General features: G+C 39.3%; 1 protein-coding gene across 9 annotated transcripts in view; it reads right to left on the reverse strand.

The window, feature by feature from the left end:
- nrxn3a (neurexin 3a) overlaps window positions 1-18,208 on the reverse strand; it is a 144,389-nt gene that overhangs the window by 113,816 nt on the left and 12,365 nt on the right. For 6 of the 9 annotated variants that reach the window (XR_009233717.1, XM_058614639.1, XM_058614637.1 and 3 more), the window contains exons 3-5: window positions 7,139-7,159; window positions 5,685-5,711; window positions 4,637-4,648 (exon numbers count right to left, since the gene is read on the reverse strand). Coding sequence is in view for 7 of the 9 variants with exons in the window: in XM_058614639.1 (XP_058470622.1) it covers window positions 4,637-4,648; window positions 5,685-5,711; window positions 7,139-7,159 (60 nt within the window). In the remaining 2 variants the exon portion in view is untranslated. The remainder of the gene's footprint in view (window positions 1-4,636; window positions 4,649-5,684; window positions 5,712-7,138; window positions 7,160-18,208) is intronic. The other 3 variants (XR_009233718.1, XM_058614638.1, XM_058614642.1) reach the window with 1 other exon arrangement.

The following is an 18,208-nucleotide window of genomic DNA, read 5'->3' on the forward strand; positions in this document are numbered from 1 at the left end:
ATGAAGTAACCAAAATGATTCATATAGACTATGTAACCATGAGAGAAATGATTAATAATGCCATGTCACTTTCGAGTAGGAACCGGAGAAATCGAAAACGAGCCGCAGGGAGTGAAAAGGACAAGGATGATTGAATATATACCGCAGTCTACATCGAACCACTGAAATAAATGAGTACAATAAATGTTGGTTACATAATGATTTGTCATGACTACGTGACAGCCCATGTTTGTTCTGCTGTCTGCTCTATTTGTTGACTAATTCGTTAAACTGTATTACCTCTGCTTAGCCAACGTTGTTATAGTTCATTGTCTGCTCACAGCTCTGCAGCGCTGCCACATCACAATGAGTTTTCCATTAAGACTCCTGTGGTCCAGCGCCTTAAAACTACCCTCATTAATATGCTGATTTCCGTGCAGCCTCCGCCAGGCTACAGTTCAGTTTAATTCAATTCAATTCAATCACTTTACTCGCCCCACAATGGGGGCGATTTAAGGGCGAGCAGGTAAGCAAACAAACACAACAATCCACAAACAACTCACCCACATGCAAGTCTAAAATATCTGATATGCAAAAACACAAAACTCGAAGAAACAAATGTTGCATTAAATGTCTGTACGGTTAAAGTCTAAGTGCATTCGTCAAATGTTCATTTTATTATTTTGAGCCGAAAGGAGAATCAAATATATGAGTGTTTTTCACTATTTTTTAATACAGTATATGGAGGACAGACTGCGGGCTTGAAGTTTAAAACACTGTTGGAAATGTTAAGGATAATCTAAATATACAAATTGGCAAATACAAATAAAATGTTCATTAATTGATACGAGAAACATCAATATCATTTTCTCTCCACCGCTCACCTCACTCTTGTACTCTGTTCCCGGAATCACATCTTTTTTTTTTATTATCATTATTATTATTATTTAGAACCTCATCCCTTTGTATACACAAAGCACACTCTAATACACTACACTTCATGCCCTCTAGACACACAAAGTTCCCCCCCCCCCCCAAATGTCACTGATGCTGGGCTTTCCCCCACCCTCCCTGTCTGGCTCTTTCCAGCACCCAGTCAAGCGCAGGAAACGCACATGTCCATGCAACACTACCACCACCATCACCCCCCCCCACACACACACACACTTACCAGTGACCACCACCCACCCCCCCAGCGTGTCTGTGCGTCCGTCCCTCTCCAGCTTTAAACCATAATAACAACACTGATCCGGTCATACACAGCTTTCTGGCTATGACAGGATACTTTGAGGGGATTTAAATCATACGACTGACCTTTGACTGACTGAAGACGACTTAAACGGAAGACGCTGTCCTTTAGTTGATCTGGTAGTGGATGACTAGCACTCGCAGTCGTATGGTTAGTGTTTCACAACACACATATATATATATATACAACAACCATGATAGCGGCAGGTAGTTGTGCAGCTCACATGTGTTTTTTTTTTGCTCACACTTAAACAAATGTTCTTCTTTTTATCTGTTGATGAGTGCATCCACACTTTTAAATGGAGAAGCTTTTAATTGAAGTCCTATAGATTTTTCCCATTCCCGTGTCATTAAATTGTTAATCGAATCGAATTTTAATGTTTATTTGGGTTATTTCGTGTATTCATTTCAGATGAATCCAGTCACTGGTCGACACATCCGGTGTCCTCTTAGTGCCGGTCCCAAGCCCGGAAAGATAGGGAAGGTTCTGTCTGGAAGGGCATTAAAACTGTTGCCAAATCAAATATGCTTATTTATTATTAGAATCCTACTAATATTCAAATGACTTCGATGACTGTACCACTGATGTCTCCTCATTTTTGTCTTATATTTTAATTGCATGTTTTATTTTGTATAAAGAAAAAATTACATACAAAGAATCTGTAGTTGTTGTGAAAATCCCCGGATTATCATCACATTCGTTGACATGGTTGGAGATGACATCCTGGGTGAGGTGGGAGATGACCACATAGCGCCGCCAATACGACACACATCATCCGTTGGGCACCTTATTTTCATTGGATGTTTCGGCCTTTTATCACAACACACCCTCACCCGTGGCTGGTGTATAAATATTGATTGATTTATTGACTATGAGAAGTCAAAAAAAAAAAAAAAAGATCCCTTCCAGCCCTAACCACGTGCTTTGTGCCAAAAATCTAACCACAACTTAGCTTAATTCATTCATAACCAGGAAATAGTAATAGCAAGTGGTTCCACTTCACTAACGCTACACATCTAAAGTAAATTATGGTTAAATTCACTTGTTTGTTGTGTGGTCATTTTTGTGTTTAAACCACAAGCTGATGAAAAAGCAAGAGCAGCTAATGTGTGTGGATTTTGTGGGAAAAACTGATAGTATTGCTTGACGGAGATTTTACAACTCCAAAGCCATCCGCCAAGACTGTGGATATGCACGTAGTGCAGGGCATTGCTGCATGACGATGCATTGCAATGCATGAAGCCACAGTCGGTGACCTTGCTCTCTGTGTTGCAACTACCACTGTAGCAAGAATCACAGGTGTACTCCAACTGAAACAGGAGGACGACAACACTGCATTACCGCAGTGACCGTGAACGGGTAATGAGGGCCAAATGGAAAAGACGGGAAACTGTTTCAGAAAGACGGGAGAAAGGTCGAGGAAGTGGAAAGGAAAAAAGAAAAAGGAATCAGGGAATAAATGAGGAGTGAAAGTGAAGACGACAACAGAGGCAGCAGGTAGTGAGAGAGGGATTTACCAAGAATATATTAAAGAGGAGAGAGAATGAGTCGAAAAATTAAATGTGCAAGTCTCAGCCCATGACAGTAAAATATGACTCCTCGAAGGCTAAGACACAGTTTTCTATTCCCCCCCCCCCCGTCTTTCTCTACCCGCTTCCCCGCCACCCGTGTGCTGACATGCAAATAGAGCCAGAATGGAGCCTCTTGTCTGCCTAACAGGAGGCGACAGGGAGCCCGATGCCTAATAATGTCTGCCATCTCTCTCTGGGATTAGACATGGCAAAAACTACAAGAGACAGGTGGTGAGGGGAGGGGAGGAGAGGAGGGGAGGGGAGGGGAGGGACTCCAGGAGCTTCTGGGAGCTTTGTCCTGTGAATGGGGGAAGCCATTCCAGGTGAACACATGCAGTAGACGGCAGCCAATCACAGCTCCTATATTTATTTTTAATATTTATTTTATATAAGTAAATTGGAACATTTGAACTGAGAGATTAAAGTTAACATTTACAATAAATGTGCAAATAAAATGTGCACACGAATTACATCCTGTCTGGTCAAAGAAGCAACATACTGGTATTGAACATGTAATGTGTCACAGCTGTAGAAGCCTGTCTGGGGGGGGGGGGGGGGGGGGGTCGCTTCAGTTGGTCAAGTCTTGGTTCAGTCACATTGTTTACCCCCAAAAGGAGGTCAGCTGACAAACTAAATATACTGAAGGACCAGGGTTTTTCGAGCATAGTCCAAGATGACCAATGTCGGGATTCATCGAGGGAGCGCGAGTCATCGTTTTCACACATGGATTCACCACCGTGGAGTCCAGACCTCCATGTGCGCTCCAACGCCATCATAAATACAAGACAGATCAAAGCTGCATGCAGAACAGTGCTCGTCCTTTCTCTTGTCTCGCGTGTAAAGTTTGCATGCAGATCAGTCAAAGTCAACATGGCACTTCCTGTTTCGTGGCGAAGAGTTGAAATTCGCCCACATTCTGTTGGTGCGAAACATGCAAAACACCAAGATGGCCGCATAATTCAAATTTAGGTGTTCTTTATACCGGGTTTCCAATTAGGGGAAATAAACTAAAATAAAACCTTCAACAAAATTCATTCTTTGAGTACCTTAAAAAAAAACTTTGCTTTGGGGAGAAAAAAATAATAATAATAATAATTCCATGACTTCCAATAGGGTCCTCGTACCACTGTGTAAGCGCTCGGGCCCTAATTAATGCAACCGTGGATTGAAATACATTCTATGCCATTGGCTAAGCTGAAGCGACGCCACAGTGAGTGCATGTCATCTTCAAAGATGAGAAAGTCAATAAAAATAGTGTGCCCACTTTTCTTTTTTTTCTGGGCTACATGAAGGTGAGATCTGGAGACTTCCTGAGGCCATTGTTCACTTTGGGCTCCTGTAAACCATGTCAAGTTTCCCTGCTATTAAAAATGTGACTTAACTGAACTTTGATGGAATAGTTTCAGTATTTCTTTAATCATCGTGTTAATAGAAACAGAATACTGCAATAAACACGGTGGTTATTTGTTCTTTAGTCAGAAGGGAATACATCATAATTTAGTGAAAACTGACCCACAGAGTGAATGTTGTTCATAAAATTGTCTTGCAGTGTCTCCCCGCATGCACAGTATAGCCTTGTAACACATTTCAAAACACACAAACACCAAGCAACACACTCCTTTTCCCTCTCCTCTCCTTCAAAATAAGGTTAACTTAATTGCTTGCTTAATCCGAACACTCTCGGCGAGAAACCATCACAAAAGAGACAGTGAACACAGACAAGCGAACACACTGTAAGAGCATCAAAACACATCACACTGCGGTGCTCTCGAACACTCACAGAGCGAGCGGCGCTTTTCATAGAGACGGAAAAGGAAAGATTTCGAAAAGGCTGTACCTTTGCTTTTCGCTAGAGGAGCAGGAGGAGGAGGCGCAGACAGAACAGAGGATCCACAGCCAAGAGAGACCCAGTGGGGAGGGAGAAGAGGAAATGTAAGTGCGACAAGTTAGAGCCGACATCACACCAAACACGTCAATGTATATATGAATACATGTCATCAGGATACGTCCATGTACAATCGTATAGTTTGTACATCACAAAACACTGCAAACTGAACTATGGGTGTAACGACGTGTGTATTGAAGTCGCTCCATTTTTTCTTTATTTGGTTTTTAGTTCCATTTATTTTATGAAAAATACATGCAATAGGATGTAGGGGTGTAAAATATTAACGTAATGAATATATATATATATATATATATATATATATATATATATATATATATATATATATATATATATATATATATACACATATACAGAATATACATGTATATATATACATATACAGTATATACATGTATGTATATACATGTATATATATACATATACAGTATATACATGTATATATATACATACACAGTATATACATGTATACAAATATACATATATACATATATACATATATACAAATATACATATACATATATATGTATATATATATATATACATACACATATATACATATATACATATAATATGGTCATGGGAATTAAAGGTAAGTAGTTAATAATGATTAAGTTTTTCTGAACTGTGTAGCTGTGGTAATTAGTAACTGAAAATGAATGTCTTTATTTTATTTAAAAAAAAAAGAATCCTATCACATCAGATCACAGTGTGTCTGTCCATAATAAAAGTATCTTCCATGAATCGTATCGTAGCACATGTATTTAAATACGTGCTATCAGGTAAAGTTCATGTTTTGGACACAAGGCGAAAATACACATCTCCATTACACCCCGAATATTACTGTCAAGATGACATTCTATGTATATAGAATTGAGCACTTTCATATACATGTATATTGCACGCCAACACCAAAGCATGCAGTCCCACAAACACAAACATGATGATGGTGATAGAGACGAGTTCAAAAGAGGCATACCTTGTTCTGCCATCATATGTGCAAGGCCTAAAGAGCGATATCCAAGAAAAAGGGGGAAAGAGAGAGAGAAAAAAAAAGAGGAGAACTCTTAGTTTCAATACACTTTGGTATTGTGATGACACATGTTTTCCCGCCTAGGGGGAAAACATGACATCAGAACACACCGACAGGCGTCACAAAGCTTCCTGTGAGGCTTCATCATAAGAAATAACATGCTGGCAGCGGTAATAACATGTGACCCATCAGTAGTGAACATGTTAAGTGAACAGTAACCAACTAATAAGCTGAATATCAGCTCTGTTTTAGGCTTGTGTTTAGTCTTTCCCTATGTCTGGACATTTTGCTCTTACAGGTCCAGTGTGTAGCACTTAGGAGGGTTATTTGGCAGACATTAAATATACTAATCATAACTATTTTTGTGTATAATCCCCGTTTAGTTTCTCCATTGTTGGCTATAGTAAAAACATGGCGATCGCAGAGCTATGTCAGCTCCTGATTTAAATATAAATGGCTCATTATGGGGTGATATAAAACAATTACATTCATACAATTGACACAATCATGTGATTGAACAAGTATGACTGTCATGTCTTTAGTTTCTGCCAAATAAAAATATTATATACGCGTCAGGGAAGTCAGATAAAGGCCCATTTATACTCCATTGTGTTATCTCCGTCACTACCTTTAGACGTTACGCAAACACCTCCTCTAGAGGGCAGTAGAGAGTGCCAAGTTCCAGGCCTCAACGAACATGGTAGCCAGTGAAAAGTTTAATTTATTGTGCTTGATCCAAAATGGACAGAAATACAAGCGGATCTCTCTGCAGTGGAATGTAAGTCGTGGCAGAGAAGCTCTTTTCTTTATTTCTGACATTTTTAAATATCTATATAGACTAGTCTATGTTGATTTTCTGACTGATTGGACTATTGACTCTATACTGCCCCCCACAATTTCTGGTGGTATTGCTCCGTTTCGTCTGTCATCGTAAGCTCTCCTGCGACACGCACATTGAGGGTAGATATTTGTTATTTTACGAGTCTGTTTTTCCCTGTTGTACATGTTGTCATGTGACCTGAATGATTCAAAGTCATGAAATATTACAGTTTTTTTAACTATAACCCTTAGATTTTTTTGGACCAGAGGATATTAAGTAGAACTTTATTTTTTCTACTGAGCTAAACAACACCTTTAATTTTGTTCAAATAACCAAACTAAACAGAAAATGGGAAATTAATAATCTTCTGATCAGATAAATACAGAAGCCGATTTGATTGTCATTAAAGAAGCCCTTTATATTTATAGTTTTATGTGATTTTCTGTATTTTCTTAAAGCACTTATTCCACACAGCCGTACATATTGCATTAGCCCAGCCTGTTTGGTAATGTGCAGCTACAGTAATAATGGTCGTCATGTGCTTTTAGTTTGACATTAGATCCGTTGCATTGAAACTCACCTGGCATATTACTGACGACTTCTGGAACAGAAGGAGACAGAAAACAAGAAAACAAAAAGGTAGCATTAGAACACTCTCATCACTTGCATGTTGACTATCATGCAAAACGGTTAACACCAGTCGTATTCCATACAGAGGGCCGGCAGTAGGCACGGCCATGTGTATGTGTCCTTTAAAATGAAGAAGATATTAGCACCAACATGTGGTTTCAAACATTAGGAAGCAAAAGATCAAATGTCCGGCAAGAAGAAGGAAAGTCCACCGTCAGTCACACACACCTTTAGTCTTTCTGATACCTTCCAGTGCAGACACATGTATGACGCCGTGTTTGATTTCATCATTTTTTAGCGAAACCCCGGCCAAAATGAAAGTGTTTCTATAAGTGACCCATGACTTTTGTTGACCAAGGTCGCACAAAACAAAACAAACCTCTGCATTTCATCCTCGGGGCTGCAGCCATGTGTCGTCCAGACAGATTACAAAGTAACTGATGTGCAAGAAGAAAACAAAAGTGCAGTATTTTGTCACATTTTATAGCAGCATAGACGCATGTCCACCAAGGTCCACCAAGTAAAACAATTCACATGATTGTTACCAATAATGACAACAAATTAAAAGGAAATCAAAAAGTCACAGAAACAAAAAAATGGTTAATACAATCATTAAAAATATAATTACACAACTCACATTTCCATTTAAACGACTACAGAGAACATTACATTGATAACAATGGCTGTTGAACAGGGAACAATTTGCAGATTTTATAACAATGACTAAGAGGAATTAAAGCATCAAACGTGGATTAAAAGAGTGGGACGCAGGCGGGAGGAGACAGTGCAGTCATGTTACTATGGTGAGAAACCATTTGCTCCAATAAAAGCACTTAGAATTAGTATGTGACAATACTTACATATCAGTAATTATATGTGGCAAAACGATACATTTGACGGAAATAAAGGCGTCAAATTCACCCTGGTGTTTTTTGGTCTCTGCCTCAGGGACATTTGGAGAGTCTGACGAATATCTGTGTACAGAACTACTGTTTACTGTACTGTCAGGCGCTCTAGGGTAGTTATATTATGTGTTACGTGTTTTCAGTTTGTTTTGGTTAATATTCAAAAGTATTATTATACTGCTATTGTTTAAAAGTACTTTAATTAAAGCATATTTCTTTTCTTATTAAGTCCAGGGTTTTAAACCAGTATATATAGCATGTGGCATTTTATTTTAATTTTTTTTTTAATTGCGTTAAGTTACAGAATATGATGTTGTGTCTGTGGCTCATTATAATTTTTACTAGTTTACTTGACATTTTTTTTCAGCAAATTACAATAGATTTACAGTATGTGTGTCACATAGAGTTTCTTTCTTAGACAATTTAAATGTTCATGAAATTCGGACTTATAACTTTACTTTTCTTTTTTTATACAAAAAAAATAGATATAAATACAAATATTTTAGAAAAATATAAGAAATAACTAATACAAATTGTCCCGTTTTTTTATGTTGGTGCGATAAACGCTCTCAGACGAGTTCAGCATGCAAATCACCAAGATGGACGCCAAATTCAAACTTCCTGTTGATTTGAGGAGTCGACTTTTTTGTTTGTCTTGGGCTATTACAAGTTCCCATTAAATTTCGGGAAACTCAGTGCAACTTAATCTTGGCTTGCTCCATCCACGCTTCACCTTGGGGGCCCTATAGAGCCCTGGTGCACCGCACAGATCTGAGCCCTATGCCAATATCGCATTTCCGCCAAACCTGAACTCTTTTTATGCATGTTAACCCGCTCAAAAATGACCGCAATGACACAGAATAATAAAAAAATGATCTGAAGGAAATCAATAGGTTCCTAAAAGACTAATGAGGAAGTGTGAGGGTTGATTAAGTCGTGGAATTTCAAAAACTACATCCAGATGGAGGGCCACACGGTGGTGTAGTGGTTAGCACTCTCGCCTTGCAGCGAGAAGACCTGGGTTCGAGCCCCGGTTGGAACAAGGGCCTTTCTGCATGGAGTTTGCATGTTCTCCCCGTGTGTGCGTGTGTTCTCTCCGGGTACTCCGGCTTCCTCCCACTGTCCAAAAACATGCAATGTGGGGATAGGTAAATTGGACACTCCAAATTGACCATAGGAGTGAGTGTGAGAGTGAATGGTTGTTTGTCTCTATCTGTGTGTGGCCCTGCGATGGACTGGCGAACTGTCCAGGGTGTACCCCGCCTATCGCCCGATGTAGCTGAGATTGGCACAGCACCCCCCGCGACCCTCTGGCAGAGGATAAAGCGGTAGATGATGACTGACTGACTGACATCCAGATGGAACTTTTCTCCTCATCAAAATCACTAACTTTCTTTGGTTATTGGAATGTGAGGCTTTATTTTTTTTTTATGAGGTGACACAGAAATGAAGTGGCTGGAAAATGAAGTAAAACATAATTGAGTTGAGATGCATCAAATGTTCTTGGCGAAAGACTAATTGGCCATGTTCGGGTATTAATGTGAACACAGGCGGACGGAAGTCAATCAGATATGCATTAGATATTAATTCAGTTTAAACTGAGGACGGAGTGTCAGCTGCACTCCAGCATGGAGGTGGTTGGTCAAACGTTCCCTCTCCCCCTCTCCCCCTCTCCCTCTCTCCCTATCTGTGTGTGTGTGTGTGTGCATGCGTGCGTGTGAGTGTTGGGATAATCTTGCTAAAGCTTCCACTGTGGCCCGAGTGTAAAACAAAGGAACACAAGCAGAGACAATGAATGATCAAACAAAGCGAGATTAGTCAGTAAAAAGTTTAGGATGACCAAACAAACTTTTCAAAAAAAAAAAAAGAAGCTTTCATAATAGAAACGTTTAAAAAAACCTGAGAGTCTTAGTTCAACGGGCAGAGAACTCAATGGGCAGTGATCCATCTGTGGATATAAGTGGTCAATAAAACTGAGTTATTTGGGAGGAAGGTTGTTTAAAGCCTTAAAAGGTCCAGTGGGTAACATTTAAGAAGGATTATTGGCAGAAAATCAACTTTATATAAAATGAATTTGTTTTCCATTTCTTACGAACTAAATCTTTTCTATGTACTTCAAGGCGCGGTATGTCATTTCTACCACTAGGGGGTGTCTCTCAATCAAATCAATAACAGAAGACCTAGTTTGATGATGTTGTGATGCAGCATGGAATCATGGGAATTCTGACAATAGCCCCAGAAGTTATAGTCGCTAGTATAGACATGCGGTTGCACGTTATAATCTGCAGTCTCACCACTAGATGGCACTAATTCTTACCCACTGGCCATTTGTGAAGCGCAACAACAAGAAATCCCAACGTAGCTGTCGTTTAAAATAAGTTTTCACGGTTCACTAGATGACTCCTACAACATTATTGTCCCTATTTCAACATGTTGACAATAGTTCTCAGTACAGGACAAGATTTAAATGTTCTATATATGATGGAGCAGCAGGAGTGATACTTCAAGCAACCTGGCGGACGGAGGGAAAAGAGGCGACAACAGGGAGAAAACAGATTAACATTTTCATCTTTCATTTCTATCTCCTTCTTTTGTTTGACTTTCTGACTAATCCATCATTCAGAGCTTATCCTCTCTTAGCCTTTGTCCTGATGATCACTCGCCCTCTTTACTGCTCTATCATTATTTTGTTCTCTATCTCAACCTACTTCCTTTGGCAGTTCATTTTCCCCGTATTGTTCCTCTATCCCTCAGTGTGTGTGTGTGTGTGCGTCCATGGGACCTGAACATATTTGGGGGGGTGGGGGGGGGAGTGAGGACATTCTCGCCACTCCTCACAATTTTAATGGACTTTTTGACGGTTAAGACCTGGTTTTAAGGGTTGGGTAAGAATGAGGTTGATATCAAATGTTAAGGTTTTTAAGGGTTAGTTTTGATGGTTAAGGGCGAGGTGAGGCGAGGCAAGCTGGGACCATATGTGGAAGGTGATGTTAGTTAGTTCAAATACTCTTGGTTATAATTCATATATATATATATATATATATATATATATATATATATATATATATATATATATATATATATATATATATATATATACATATATATATACATATATATGTAAAAACTCGACATCCTTCAGCCCTCTTTAGAAATTCATCCTAAAAGAGAAATCTAGACAGATCACCAGTCTCCGGGGTGACTCACTGGCGCTTAGACAAACTTATTTATTCATCAGTAGACACATAATCTAGGTGAGGGAATGACTCGCGTTTAATTCAATACTCAAAAGGTGAGGCAAGGATAGTGGGGGGATTAGAGCTCAAAGTGGATTATTTAAAGGGACGGGTTATTTTAAAGGGATGATTCATGATAAAGGGGGAGAGCACAGTTATTAATGAGGTGGAGACTCCCACACACACACACACACACACACACACACATGTACGTCTATCTTTGTGAGGTCATTCACTGACATAATATGTTTCTGAGAACATTACCCAGACCTTATTCATTACAACGATACCACACCTAACCCCCGACTCTCCGAGCATGTTTATACAAAATCTGGCACAAATTTCTCTCCTGATGACACTAATTACAAACTGAATAAATGGTTTGTTTGTAAAAGGCTGCTTGAGTCATTTAAGAGTTAAAATAGAATTTTGCCAAGCAAAGAAATTGCTCAAAAAAGACCAATCGGGGTTGACATTGTTTTAGAAATGGAAGACGGTTGCTTTACACTGAACTTTCCTTCACAGCATTATTACCATGTTTTCTTTTTATAATTGTACACATTTTATATTCACTTTACTTTGTTGTTGCTGCTTTCACCCCATCCTTTAACCTCTTTAACACCGTTATCCTAATATTGTAATTTCTTTTATGCTTGTTTTTTTTTTTTGCATTGAAACGTCCTCACTGTCAGGGACAAGTACACACACACACACACATACACAAGTCTCACAGGACGAAGGATCTATTCATTACCGTGCTGAAGGTTTGATTATTATTGGATTAATCATCATTGTAAAAGCCATAATCTCCTCACTGACTGATCTCGCCGGCAGCAGCAGCCATGTTTTATGTTGATATGAACACAGGGGCAGCTGGAGAAACAGCCAGGGAGGCTGCACGAGCCATCTGCTCCGAGATAGTGGACTCTTGACTGGGTGATGGCGAGGCACTTTTCTAGGTGATGCTGTGTTTACGTTGTGGTTGGAGACGGCAGTGATGGGTTTCCTCTTGGTCAAGTATTCAGTTTTCTCCAATTTGTTACTTTGTAATCCAAATATTGTGACCAGACTTATCTCCTTATCTGTTAAACATCTTCATCTATGTTTGACATCATTTATTTTTGTCCTTCTCCAAAGAGAGTCTAGCGTCTTTGCTGCTACAGCCGAGATAACGGAGACACTTTTCCATGAAGGGTCACTCTTCACGATTTCTATGACCACCCTGCTTTGGCAGATGGTCTGAGGCATGATTTTGGCATTATTTGAGAAGAACAGTTATGGTGACGGTTTTGTGGGTGGAGACACCATGCTGATAACAGTACAGACTGGTTGGAGCTGACATAAAAGGTTATGCTGAACTTAAAATGTCGTTTTTCCAGACAGAGACGGGTCAGGGGGAGCTGGGCACAGGGGCTGCAAAAGATGGAGGAAGTGCCGCATGGCTACCTCTGATCTGACTCATCATAAGTGCTCTGATGCAATGCAGATAAAAATGCAAAAAAATAAAAAAATAAACATAAAAATCCTAGAATTTCCATCTGGTGTTGAATACTGCAGCAAAAATGAAAGCGCCTCATTTGTTTGGTGCTGGTGTGACAATGAAATATGATCCAATAATCCGTCTAAGGGCTTATCAGATGCCACAACACTGCACTATGGTTAGGAATACTAAACTGAAAAAACTAAAATGTATAAATAATGTTGTTGTTGAAAGTTTCAAAGCAACCAGAAATGTGTGTGATTGGCCAATGCAGAGTGTCCTGCTGGAGGACATGTGACAAGAAGACCCCTCCCACTGCTCTGACAGGACAGCGGAATCATAAAAGACTCGTCTGAATGCAGCATCATCCTTCATGGTCTGCAGTCCTTTTTATTTTGAAAGTGAAAGGTGTAAATAAGGTGGACTAAATCAATGTATAAAAACATTACGAGTGACAGCATTATTCCGGGATACAGAAATAGTTCTGTGCATGTCACTCACCCTCAGTATTTTCAGAGGAAATGACAATCCAAGTCATTTTGGCATAGTGTACAAAATAGCAATTTCTTAATCTACATTTGTCTTATGTTTTTGTTTTGTTTACATATACATATATATACATATACATTCAAAAACTATTTATATCAACATATAATTTTTTCAATATCAATATAACACCTTTTGCCCTGAGTGAGCTGGGATTGTCACCAGCAGCCCCGCGGCCCTCACATGAAGGCTGGATGGATGGATCAATATTGCAAGGGTTCATTATATATGACTGAATGAAAACTAAATTGCTATTCAATGTCACCTCTGATTTGCATAAATGCCCATAAAACCGCAATTAATTGTGGTCTTCAACTTTTACTCAATGTAATCTATACTTATCAGATGTATATTACCTGAGTTGAAACTTCTTCTTTTTAATCCGAGGAACAAACTGTGCATCAGTCAAACAACGTGTACTCTGTAAAACCGACTTTAAATGAATGTCATCCTCTCTCCCTCCCTCTCTGTATTCCTATAATGTATTCAAAAAGCAGGCATGTAAGCCTCAGCCAGCCTCATTAAGTGTGTTATTTATCCCCCCAACAATCAACAATCTAAACTCTCCCAGAGCTGCTCGACTTCTCCGCTTCCCCTCACCTATCAGTGCCTGGCAGGAGGCGGCCAGACGAGAGCGAGGGAGAGTCGGGGGCGTAAATCAAAGCTGGGAGCGGGTCCCAGTGTGGAGGCTGTAAATCAAGGTTGGGGGAAAAGTGGCCGAGCAACCTCACACGCCAGCGTACGAACACTGATGCCTCACTGAGTCGCCCGGCACGGCGCTGAGGAGCTGCTGTGTGTTTTGGAGCGAGGATTGTGAGAGAATGAGGGAGTAGGGAGAAGGGGAGAGAGGATATGTTGGAGCAGGACAGAGAACTTTCGAACAACTCTCGCCTCAATGAACCTAAAAATAGTGACACTGTGGAGCAACACTATACTAAATGGTTGTGAATAGAAATTCCAAGCTTTTATTGTTAATATCACCGTATGTACCGTCTTCATTTACTCGATATGAGTATTTGCCGTGGATATTCATGGCTCCCAAAGGATGAGTCATATGGACTTTTATGGACCTCGTGGGAAAATAATTCATTGACCTTAGCCACATGCAACATTATATGGAAGTGATGGGCTGTCAAAACTCAACAAAACAAAGAAAAGGCCAAGTGTTTCCTGGGGCTAAATCCATATAATACTGTAACAGTGGACAGAAATGGATGATTCCCACAATTCCCATAGGAATTATATAGTGTTTGGTCACCACACAATGATATTTTCACTTCAGTCAAAAACATTTAGGTGAAAATTACTGAGGTAACGCCGCACGGACTGGTATAAAAATGGACGTCGTCTTTCGGTTTGAAAAGAAAAAGAAGTCCATTTAAGTGGAAGTCTTTAGAACCACGGTGAACAGTGTAATTAACCTAGCAATTGAGACCATTCACTCCTTAAGAAAATGTTGGAATACTGCGATTAAGTTTCCATTTTACATAAAAATGTATAAATTATAAATGGTTCTTTTACTCTAGCAATAAAAAAACATTTGTCTGCAACTCAATTCACTTTCTGTTTGCTGTAAACATGGTGTAAATTGTAAATTGTTAAGGGTTCAACTTAAGATTGTAAAAAATAGAGTGTAAATTGTGAAGAGCTATTTTTCCTCTTGTGATAAAACATTGATCTGAAGCTCAATTCTTAAAGCAAGTGGCAACTTTGGGTCAAACCATTAATTAACAGGCTCAAAATTTCAACCTCCAACTCAATCCAAGCCATTTGTCATGGTTCAAATTACATTTTGAAACTATTTTTAAGCCACACCCACTCCTAATCTAAACCCCACCCACTGTTTGTGTTATGGTAGGCAAAAATCAAGTTGAGTAGGTCCTCAATATCAGCAAATATCATCCATGATGAGAAAAAATAATTAAAAATGCATGATGCCTTCTTGTCCAGATCTTTTTTAGAACGTCTTTGACTTATAACTCCAACGAAATGTACACTTTTATCACAAAATGGAACAATTGCTGTGGAATTTGTAGCTAAATTGCGTCCGTATTAGGAGTTAATGGTCTCGATCAATAGTTTCAGCTGAAGCACAGCACATCTGCGGACAGATGCTTTAAGTTCATTTTGCAACCAGAAGATTGTGTCCATTATTTTATACAGTCTATTTTACTCCATCACACAAAATGTGGAAGTGACAAACATCATCGACATCACGAAAAACATGCATTTGCATTTGAATAATCCAGCGCCGCTTTCTGCATAGACTTGACATTTTTAGCCCCACTGCTGTTAAGACCAAGCGAGGAACAATCATCAGTATGTCGCTTTGTCAAACACACACTTGTAAAGTGGAGGGTAATCAACTCTGCAGCCTCTGGGATCTTTTTTTAGGCTTTTAATTACACGGCAGTGTGGTACAGCAGTTCGCGTTGGCAGGAGGACCAGAGGCAGTGTTCTGCAAATCCAACAGTAACAAGACAGAAAGAAAAAAAAAAAGAAAAGAAAAAAAAAAGGTGGAGCCAGTTAAGAAATAATAATCATCTTTGTGCATTGTCCTGAAAATCATCAAGGTTATCAGTCACAGTTTACTCATCACTCCATCAGCTGGCAAACAAACTCAAGTTGTTTCTGTGCATGTAGAACAAGCATATACTTAAGATAAGACAGGTAATCCTTTATTAGTCCCACAGTGGGGAAATTTACATTGTTACAGCAGAGGAGATGTAATGTATAATAATCAGTGGGACGTAATGAAAAAACTACAAAAGTGCTAAAACAGAAAATTAACAAATTATTTGAAGCCGAACACAGTAAAAGCGCATCAATTTAGAACATATTCTATCTGCCAGGTTTGGTAATTTCAAGGCAAAATGACTTATGTGGTTAAATAAAGGTAAAAATAAATAAAACATTTCTAGAGGCTGTTGATAAAGCTTTTTCTATGGCTAGCGCCAATCTTTTGAAATCAGGACCACACAATATGATGCTGTTTTTTTTGGCCAATATGTTTTTGGATATTCCTTTAAAATATACAGTTTGATAATCAATGACAACAAAATTGCTTAATTTCAATAAAAAAAAAAAGTTTAACCTACATTTTACATTTAAAAAAAAAAAAATTGTCAGATTAACAAAGTTTAAGTGCATTCATCAGCATTTATCAAGTGTCTGAAAACAGATGTGTGTAATATTAATCGGTTGATACCACTTCCTCATAATTGCTAAATCGGTCTACAGTAAAGATAGCTTGATAAATCGAGTCAATTAAGTTCTGTTTCAGCAGCGAGTGATAAGCAAACATACATTTGTGTCTTTTATCAGCCAAAGTGCATTGTGTAAAGCAGGGGTCTCAAACTGGCGGCCTGGGGGCCACATGTAGCCCTCCAATCGATTTCATGTGGCCCTTCAAACAATATCAAGTTGTAACGAGTCATTTCTATATGTTTTTATTTTTAAATTATTAGATTAAATGTGCATCATAAATATTTTTTTTTTATTGTTGCATATTAAAACAAGCACTTATATTTTGAAATTATCCAATCCAACTTTATTTGTAAAGCACAAAGGAAAGGAAATAGAGTACATTAAAGGAATTAATATGGCATATTGATATGTCATTTTGAGCTCATAACGTCCACTGCAACTGTTTTTTTTTACTTGACTGGCCCCCGACTGACCAGGCGAGACAGTCAGTGGCCCACAGGTCATTTGAGTTTGAGACCCCTGGTGCAAAGTGTCCGTAAGCATCCGTCTAGAAGCTTAATGCCCTTCAGTTTGAGGCCTTAGCCCCATTTTGATTCACAGAACACAACACACACAAAAACCCATTAGGTTAAATAAGATTACAGTAAAATAATAAGCGTCTATAGACACTTAACATTGTGTGGGGGAAGCACAATTTTTTTTGTTCCCTCTGTATACTTTGAAAAACCAGCAACTGTGCGTCTGTTTCCATGTGTCTGCACTGAAAGACGAATAAAGGAGAGGAAGTGATGGACAAACGACTCTGCTCAGAGCTCACAGCCAACCATGGCGGTGAAACGCCGCTCAGCCACCACCCAGACAGAGAAGAGGAACGACACCACCCACAGCCTCGTCCACTCCATCATTTCAAACACCAGCAGCAGCAGCAGCAGTGGTTACACTTAGAAATAAATAATCTTTGATTCCAGATTCCCTGGCCTAAATCTAGCAGGGATTTGACATTAGCACAGAATAACAGCAAGACAAATGAGTTGAAGCAAAGTACCTGTGATCTGAATTAATCAATTAGAGGGGGCGATAAAACAGTTTCAGGTTTCTCATTCAAGTGGTATTGATTGTCTTATAAGCAGCCTGATTATTGTGTACTCCTTGGCTACTGGAAAACCTGGAGAAACCGTATTGATTGTGAATAATTAAACACATGACAAGAGGCTTTTCCAGAGCGTAAGCAGCGGTGCGTGGTTTCATTTCATGCAGGGATTGCATGTTCCCCAGGAAAGAAAACAACAACTGCATTATCACGCAATGTTCTGCCCTGGAGATTGATCAAATCATAGGGAAATCAAGTTTGTGCAGAGGCAGGTGAAAGTAGCTTTTATGTATCCTGCAGGAAGCAAATGAATAAAGGGCTTTTTCTTTTAATAGACACGAGTCTTGGTCTGGGTAAAATCCAGCCGAAGAGCAACTGAAACACAGCCCGGGCAAAATTTCGCCGCACAAAAGGATGTGATATAAAACACCTGCCATCTTGTGATTAGGTGAAGAAAGGGGGCTCGGGAGGCCCCGTTCTCTCTATAGGCGTCCTTATCACTGCCTGCAGGACTGGGTGCTATTAACCATTGCTTCGCCGCACTGCGCTAACCACG

Source organism: Solea solea, chromosome 18 (genome assembly GCF_958295425.1).
Source record: "Solea solea chromosome 18, fSolSol10.1, whole genome shotgun sequence".
Classification (NCBI taxonomy): Eukaryota; Metazoa; Chordata; class Actinopteri; order Pleuronectiformes; family Soleidae; genus Solea; species Solea solea.